General features: G+C 34.0%; 1 protein-coding gene across 5 annotated transcripts in view; it reads right to left on the minus strand.

The window, feature by feature from the left end:
• Positions 1-8,766, minus strand: part of IPO11 (importin 11) — a 274,257-nt gene that overhangs the window by 136,567 nt on the left and 128,924 nt on the right. For all 5 annotated transcript variants that reach the window (XM_023729611.1, XM_004374553.2, XM_023729613.1 and 2 more), the window contains exon 21: positions 3,575-3,690. In XM_023729611.1, coding sequence (XP_023585379.1) covers positions 3,575-3,690 — 116 coding nt within the window. The remainder of the gene's footprint in view (positions 1-3,574; positions 3,691-8,766) is intronic.

Genomic DNA, 8,766 nt, shown 5'->3' on the forward strand with positions numbered 1-8,766 from the left:
CTCTGAAAAGTTTTTGAAAAGAGAATGATATAAATTCTTTAGTAAACAGCAAAAGGAATCAAATTAGTTGTTTTTATTTTTAATGAAGAGCGTATTACATTAAATAGTGCATAGCTAGCACTGCCAGCTGCTTACTAGCATCCATTACCACTTATTTCCTAAAAGAAAAAGTGTTTATCTAAGGTCTTTTGTTCAAATTCTGTTTAAAAATAAAAGTAACTTATAATATTACATGTTTATATTAGGAAAGAAGAAAGGCTAAAAATTAATGAGCTAATTCTATAGAATGTAGGTCAAAAGACAAAAAATGAAATACACCTAAAACAAGCAGAAAGAGGCAATAATAGATATGAGCAGAAATTAACAAATAGCAAGCAAACATACAAAGAGAATCAAAGCCAAAGGTTAGTTGTTTGAAAAGACTATTAACACTGATGAATCTCTAGTGAGATAGAATAAGAGGGTGAAAAAGAGCCATGAAAAAAATAAACAACATGACCTATCTGAAGGGTTTTGCTTTTATATTCATGATCACAGACATCAACTGGTACTCATTATCCCTAGTAAGTTCAAATTCTTTTTCTCCAAGATAACTATTATATATTCTCTTCATAAACCTCTCATATCCTGTGTACACTCCAGCCCATAGTCTCAGCTGATGACTGACTGTGCTTCCTATTCTATTATGAAAATAGAAGCCATTAGATGGAACACCTTGAATCTAGTCTCAATACAAAATACAGAAATTCACCTTTCTGTCTCCAGTTATAATGAAGTGTCCCTCCACTTGAGCTCTGAACACCATACCTGATTGCCACCTTCAGCTATCCCACTTTCTGCTCCAGCATCATCGCTCCTAATCTCCCACTCCCCACACCAGGCAGCTGCTTTCCCATTTCCACCACCTTCTTCATAGACAAAGTTCTCAAACAAGCTGTCAATGCTCATTGTCTCTAATAATCTACAATTCATTCTTTAGTCTGTTCCAATTCTAACTTCTGTTCTTACCACGCCACTGAAACTCCTATCATGTCCATGTGGCCGAAGTTACTTCTCTTATGAGGCCAATCAGCAGCATTTGACATTGTTGACCATTCCTTCTTTTAAGAAACATTCTCCTCTTGGCTTGGCTCTCCTCCTGTATCAGTAGATAGCCCTTATCTGTCTTCTTTAATGGCACCTCTTAGGACCTCAAAATGTTTTAAGTTCATTAGGATTCTGCCTTGGGCAGAACGGTCTCTATCTGCCCTTCCCTTCCTGTGCAATCTCATCCATTCCCAGGCCTCAAATTCCATATACAAAGTGCTAAACACCTTAGAAATATCTCATCCTTACAACAACCATGTGAGGCAGAAATTATTTTTTCTCATTTTACAGTTAAGGAAAACCAGGCTCACAGAACATTATTAAAACTTATTCAAATCACAAGCTAATACAGTGACAGAACTGGGATTGGCACTTTTATCTGTCTGATTCCAAATAAGAGCTTCTAACTCACCAAGAAAAATACATAAAGAAATCTGTATTAATAAATTTGGTAAATCAAAAATATAAATTTGTTTTTACATATTATATAAAAATCTTAATATGTTTTACATATAAATAAAGACTAGGGAAAAAATAAATTACCATAACAGAGAATGCACTGTTATTATTACATGTTTCCGTAATCCTTTAAAAATTTATAGACATACAATAAACACATTATTAGGTCTGTAATATTGATAAAGGAGCCCTGATGACACAGTGGTTAAGCACTCGGCTGTTAACTGAAAGGTCGGCAGTTTGAACCCACCAGCCGCTCTTTGGGAGAAAGATGCGGCAGTCAGCTTCCATAAAGATTATAGCCTTGGAAACCCTATGGGGCAGTTCTACTCTGCCCTATATGGTCGCTATGATTTGGAATCGACTCAATGGCAATGGGAATACTGATAAATAATTTTACGGTTGAAGTGAACAATGTATCCAAGTTTGTCTCTTTATTACAATTAATATTTTGTATTTTTCTCATATTCAATATTATCTTGTATCTGTATGTTTACAGTCAAGTACTTATATGCCAGACATAAATATTTTAGTATGTACACTAAAGGAGAGATTGTCAAACTACAACCTGTAGGTCAAATACAGCCACAGCCTATTTCTGTAAAAGAAGTTTTACTGGAACACAGCCATGCCCACTCTTTATATTTTCTATGGCTGCTTTGGCACTACAACAGCCAAAATAAGTAGTTGGGATAGAGATGGTATGGCCTAGAAAGCCTAAAGTATTTACTAGTTAGTTTTTTACAGAAAAAGTTTGCCAACCCCTAATCTAGAGTAATCCATCCTTTGTACAAATATATAAACATAAAAGGTCTCAACAACATGCTCATGCCCTTTAAGTTGAAACAACATAACCTAGAAGAAAATATAAGAAAAACTCAAATTGTAAAGTAGTAAGTATCTACCCAGTTATGGTTTAAAATCATTCATCTGGTATTCTGATGTTACTGTTATTAGGTGTCATCAAGTCAATTCCAACTCATGGCGACCACAAGTGTGCAGAGTAGAACTGCACTCCCTAGGGTTTTCAAGATTGTGACCTTTGGGAAGCAGCCTGTCAGACCTCACTTTCAAGGCACCTCTAGGTGGGTCTGAACCACCAACCTTTTGGTTAGTAGTCCAGAACATAAACATCTGCACCACCCAGGGACTCCAGTATTCTGATATATATTATTAATTTATAATTTACTCAACAGACAATTTCTCGAAATCAAAGACATTAACTCCTAGACATTTAAGAAAAAACAAAAGGAAGGGAGGAGAGGGGAGGGAGGGGAGAAACAACCACAAATGTTAATTTTCCATAGTTTATTTCTGTGGTTTGCTTTTATAATTCCAATATAAATATTGGCATTTTAGAATTTTTTAACATTTCATGTATTATAAACTACATTTTAAATAAAGATTACCCCTGGAGAAACTTGCTGCCATCAGTAAAATAAGCTTTTTAAAGCAAAAGGATTTTCTAGTACAGTTCCTTAAACATAGCAGGCATGCAATAAAGGTTTATGGCACTGACCAGGCACAGAAGCCGACTTTTATACTTCTTACCAGTACATACTATTACTCAGTAGAACAGTAAGTCAAGACCATAAGCAGCACTAATATTTGGGGCTGAGGCATACTATCGCAGCACTTAACAGATAAGGTAGTTAAGAGGTTGAAAAATAACTCAATATCCCCCAAAATAACTCAATGAACAGACTGGGGATATTAACTCAACTTTCAGTTCAGAGAATTTATCAGAATTCTCATTTTATATCACAAATTCCAAAAGATGAAATGCAGCTGAATTCCTACTGAGATGTTCCCTTTAATTTTGTCTGTTGTAAGCCTACATTGAATGACAGCTGCCAAGAAAAGACAGAACTATTTACGTTACCCAATTTGTGGAAATTGATTCTAGGTTTTTGTTTTTAAATGCTGAGTTTTTAAAACCCTGTTGCATGACCTTTACTTTATTGGCATAAGAATAAAGAAGGCCAGGAAAAAAAAAATAAGATCCATGGTATCAAGTTTTTCCTCTTACCATAATTCTAAACCATCTTCCAGAAGATAAACATGTGGAGGCTGGGAAACATCTGTACTCAGCTGAATAACTGGGAGCAGGAAAGGGTACAGGTTCTTGCTGTCTGCTCCTAATCCCTATAGGAAGTATAAATAGAACTTAACATAAGACACTCTAAGGTCCCACCCCGCCAAAAAGTTACCTATCATTTAAAAAGTTCTAAAACCAATTTATAAAAAATATATCAGATTTTTTTTTAGGATGGTCCTAATTATAAGCACTACTAAAACAAAGTTACAACTGGAAAGCAAGTAACAAGAAAATACTATTAGACTGCCTAATGGCAATAAAAGAATACATGCCAAAGCTCCACACATTTGTTAGTTTTGACAGATTCCACATATAAGATACATTTATTTTCCCCTCCCTATCTCTTAACGAGGTATTAACATTCATATTTTAACATCTATAAACAATTTCACCTAAATAACTAATTTAAAATGAACCCAGCCTAAATGTTTATCAGTAGGATAATTAAATTATGGTACATTCATATTCTAGAATACCGAGCAGCCATGACAAAGGATTAAGCATGGAATAAAAAAAAAAAAAAAATCTAATCAAAAAGGTGCAGAAGTATGTATCACAATTCCATATGTCAAAGAATTTGTTAAAATATCTATATATCTGTATGTGTAGATATGCAAAAATACTAGAAGCAAACAGAAAAAAATGTTAACACTAGGTAGATTTGTGGAGGGAAAAAAGATGTTGGGGAAGTGGCAAAGAAAGATTTTATTTATATATAAATAAATACACTGAATGCTTTTTAAAAAAATTAACTGCGTGTATTAAATGAAGAATTTTTGTTAATATACGTAATGCACCAACAACACAAATCTGGAGGAAGGAGAGGAAGTTTTATCTAAAATTCCAAGTTTGCCAAATTATTATCTTACACAGGTTGACTCATTCAATGTATCACACTATAATCTAAGCATTCTGGAAGAAAGCAACATGGATAAAAAATTAATCTCTAAAGCATAATAATCTCTATAATCTGATAAATACTGAAAGGAAACCAAATAAACTATTAAACTGTTTAATAGTTTCTATTTGCTAGTATATTATAAGTCATTTTTAAGTAAACAAAATTCCCTTTTATATAAAAACACCTGGTCACTTAAAAAATAATTCAAATGTCAATACAGTTTATAGCAAATTACAACGCCACAAAATATATATATAGTCCCCACTGTAACAACATATACATATTAATCTCATTCTTCATCAATGAGGTATAAATACTTCAGTAGAAACAAAGTTTATCTTTAAATGTCTTGTGTTTTGCCCTTTCTATAACTAAAAATCAATTAAAGACCTCCCTAAATATTTTTCCAAAGGAAGAGAATTATAAAAATGCCGTACTTAATAAAGTAGTATACTGGGCCTTAAAATTCAGTTAAATTTCACTCTCCATATAAAAGATAGCTCAATCTTTCATGGAAAAAAAAGAACATTAAGAAAAACTAGTTGAATTAGTTTTAATTATCAAACAGACTTAAAGTCTCCTTAGAAAATTAGAATGTATCTACTTACTTAGTGCACATCCCAATAAGCAAAATATGTTAGCATTAGTAAAGTAAGCCAACTGCTAAACATACAAAGACTCTTGAGGGCACTACCATTCCTGACAAAGAAAGTATCACTGCCAGTTACTGACATTAAGGCTAGATAATAAGATTTCACCAGCCAAACAAGATAATATGGCAAGCAAATCTTCAATTTCTGGAGGATGTTCTCTTGAAGGCTGTCAAAGCCTAACCAGATTCAATACCTTGTAATTTAGTGGCTTGAAGAATGTGACCAATTCCAGATTATGTGGTTTAAATAAATTTAATTTGAACATTCCTTGGGCCCACAGTTTTAACTATGAGATATACCTAGCCTCCTACAATAACCAGAAAGCTCAAAAATACACCTATCAAATATTTAGAAAAGTAACAGAAATGTTTAAGGAGGGGAAAAAAATCATATTTTATTATAATTACATAAGATGCAACTACTGGGGCAAAATGAGTGAAAGGTACATAGGATCTCTCTATACTGTCTTTACAACTATCTGTGAATCTATAATTATTTTCAAAGCAAAAAATTAAGGAAAGGAAAAATGGAATAGCACTCTCTAAATACTGGCCTATCTCAGGGTATTATCTTTGGCTCTATTCTCATGTCCCATGTATGCAGTGATGTTGCCCATTCTACATATCCAATCCAAATCTCCTATGAACTCTAGACATATATCCACATAACTAAAGACATCATCACCCAGAAGCTATCTCGAACTCTGTTACTGAACAAATTCACTGTTCTCTTCCTCCATTTCCAAACTCAAGTGACATGTATCACTATCAAGTGATAAACTATACAACAACCACCTAATAGATCCTCTTCCTCCTCAACACACATTCAAATTCTATCTTGTTAATATTTTTCCATTTTTCCCCTTCTTTCCAGGGCATTAATTCAGATCCTCATCATCTCTTTCATGGTTAACACAAAGAGACTCTTAACTAGTCTTCTTGACCTTAGTTTTACCCCATTCCAAACCAGTTCCCCCACTGGTAGCCTGAATACCTTTGTATAGTGAAAATTATCACACCACTCCTTTCTCTCAACATCAAGAGAAGTTCTTCCAGCTTTCCAGATAAGTCTACCACACCCAAGCTGTACTCCATGCTCCAGCCACACCAGTATAAGAAATTACTATACTGGCATCTGGAGAAAGCTGGCAGATTGAACACACGCATTTAGTACTGTTCTCTCCCTAAACCTACTAACAGGACCTAGAAGGATTTTTTCATTAAGACCTAAAACCTTAAGTACAAAAACAGCATAAGAAGAGATAAAAGCAACTCATATTTGGAAGCTAGAAAGGAAAGCAAATGGTAAATGATTTAGCAGTCTCAGAAACAGAAGTACAGAGTCGGGGTAGGGGTGGAGGGGTCACAATAAGCAACCTCACTGACATCACAGAACCTCCAAGAGATTCAGTAACTGCAACATCAGATATTTTCAAAAGTGGAGGGCTAGAAGAGAGGTATTAAAAATAAGAGGACTTCTAGAATGTGTTTAAAAAGCAGTTTAATCCCAAGATTTCATCCCATCCACAAGCAGCCAAACAAATGGCCCTCTCCTGCGCCAGCATAAAACCAGTTTATTTTCTACAAAAGTAAAGCAGTCCAAGAATGTGAAACACCAAATAATAGTACAACGGTACTACATAAAACAGACAGATTAAATTAGAACACATCAGGCAAGGGGACTGAAGAATTCTTCATCAAGAAAGATCTTAAAATTAGCAAGGAAAGTCCCCTAGAAAACAATTCAGTAAAATCATCCTAAAAGAAAAACCCATAATCAGTAAGCTCCCCAAACACACTCAAGCCTTCCAATCAACTTTTTAGTGCTAACTCCTTAATTCATACAGACAAAATGTTGATAGTTCTTGAAGCTGGATGATGGTTACCTAAGAATTTCATTACACCGTTCATCATTCTTTTATGTATGCTTCATAATTTTCATAATAAAATATTTTAAAAAAAAATTGAGGCAACCAGAAGATATGATTATAAAACCTCTAACATGAAAATAAAGAACAAAACAAATAAATAGAATACAACATCTTGAAGGGGAAAAAAAAGACGATGCAGAGATAAAAGTTTGGAGAAATATATTATGAATATTCTCACTGGTATAACAGAAAACACTGCATTCATTAGACAAAAATGAAATGCTATACAAAAGGATTATTCAACAAAACAAAAATGAACTAATAGCCATTAAAAACATGACAGCAGGACAGAAAAACTCAATTAAAAAGTTAGAAGATAAAGTTGAGGAAAACCCCCAAAAGTAGAGCAAAACGACAAAGGTAAGAAACAGCAGGAAAGAAATAATAAGAAAAATAGAGGAACAATTCAGAACATCTATCATACATCTAAGTAATAAAAGGTTCAGAAAGAGGAAAGAGAAAACACAAAGGGGAGGAAATAATAAAAGGCAATAAAGTAAAAACCATCTATATGAGACCAAAAGGTCAACAATTACTCTAAAGCAAAAACAAAAAGAGGGTAGGGAAACAGGAGTACTAGAAACGGAACAACCAGAACCCAATTAAAGAGAATGCTGACACATTGTGAAAAATCTAACTAATGTCACTGAACAATTTGTGTAGAAACTGTCAAAGGGGAACCTAATTTGTTGTGTAAACCTTCAGCAAAAGCACAACAAATTATTATTAAATAATAATAATAATAAAGTTATCTAGAATCCAAGAAAATGAGTCTCCAGTTTGAAAGGTTCATCAAATATCCAGAAGTATGGGGTAATAACATATCAGCATCTTCATGAAACTGAAAATGGGACCATAAACAAAATCATATAAGTTGCCAAAAACAGGAAGAAAGGATGACACATTCAAGAATTAGGAATTAGAATGGCTTCAGAGTTCTAAAGAGCAACTCTGAAAGCCACTGAGCAAAAGACAATGCTTCTAAAATTTTGAGGGACTACCTAGAGTTTTACACCCAGTCAAACTACTAATCAAATGTGAAAGCAGAACAAAGACATCTGCACATATACACAATCTCAGAAAAATTTCCCTCCTAGTATCTTTTGCAGAATGCCACTGGAGGGTGTGCTCCATCAGAAAGGGGGATTAAAACAAGAAAGAAGACATAAGATACAGAAAATAGGCATCTCATCAGAAGGAAAGGAAAAATAATTTTCTTGATGACATTGAAAGGGGATTCAGCTATAAGAGTTGTACACAAGCACAAGGTAAAACCAGTCCAGACTAGAGATGATAAGAACATCCAGATTTCTTCAAGATGATGAACCTTGCAAAACACCTGGTGTGTCTGAATACACTGAGGGAATACTTAGGTAACAGATGAAAAATATGGGTTTAATTACATAGAAAACTAAGGGTAGTAGGCAGAATTCTAAGACAACCAACCCCACCTAAGATTCTTGGCCTTAGGTGTACCAATTATTCAAACACTAATCTAGGTACTACTGTGAAGGAATTATGCAGACATGATTAAGGCTCTAAAGCAGCTGACCTTAAAATACAGAGATTATCCAGTGGGCCTGATCACTGCAGAGTTTTTGTTTAAAAAAGTTGAAACAGCAAATATTTTGTTATATAT

Source organism: Trichechus manatus, unplaced genomic scaffold, assembly GCF_000243295.1.
Source record: "Trichechus manatus latirostris isolate Lorelei unplaced genomic scaffold, TriManLat1.0 scaffold00029, whole genome shotgun sequence".
In the NCBI taxonomy this organism is placed as follows: Eukaryota; Metazoa; Chordata; class Mammalia; order Sirenia; family Trichechidae; genus Trichechus; species Trichechus manatus.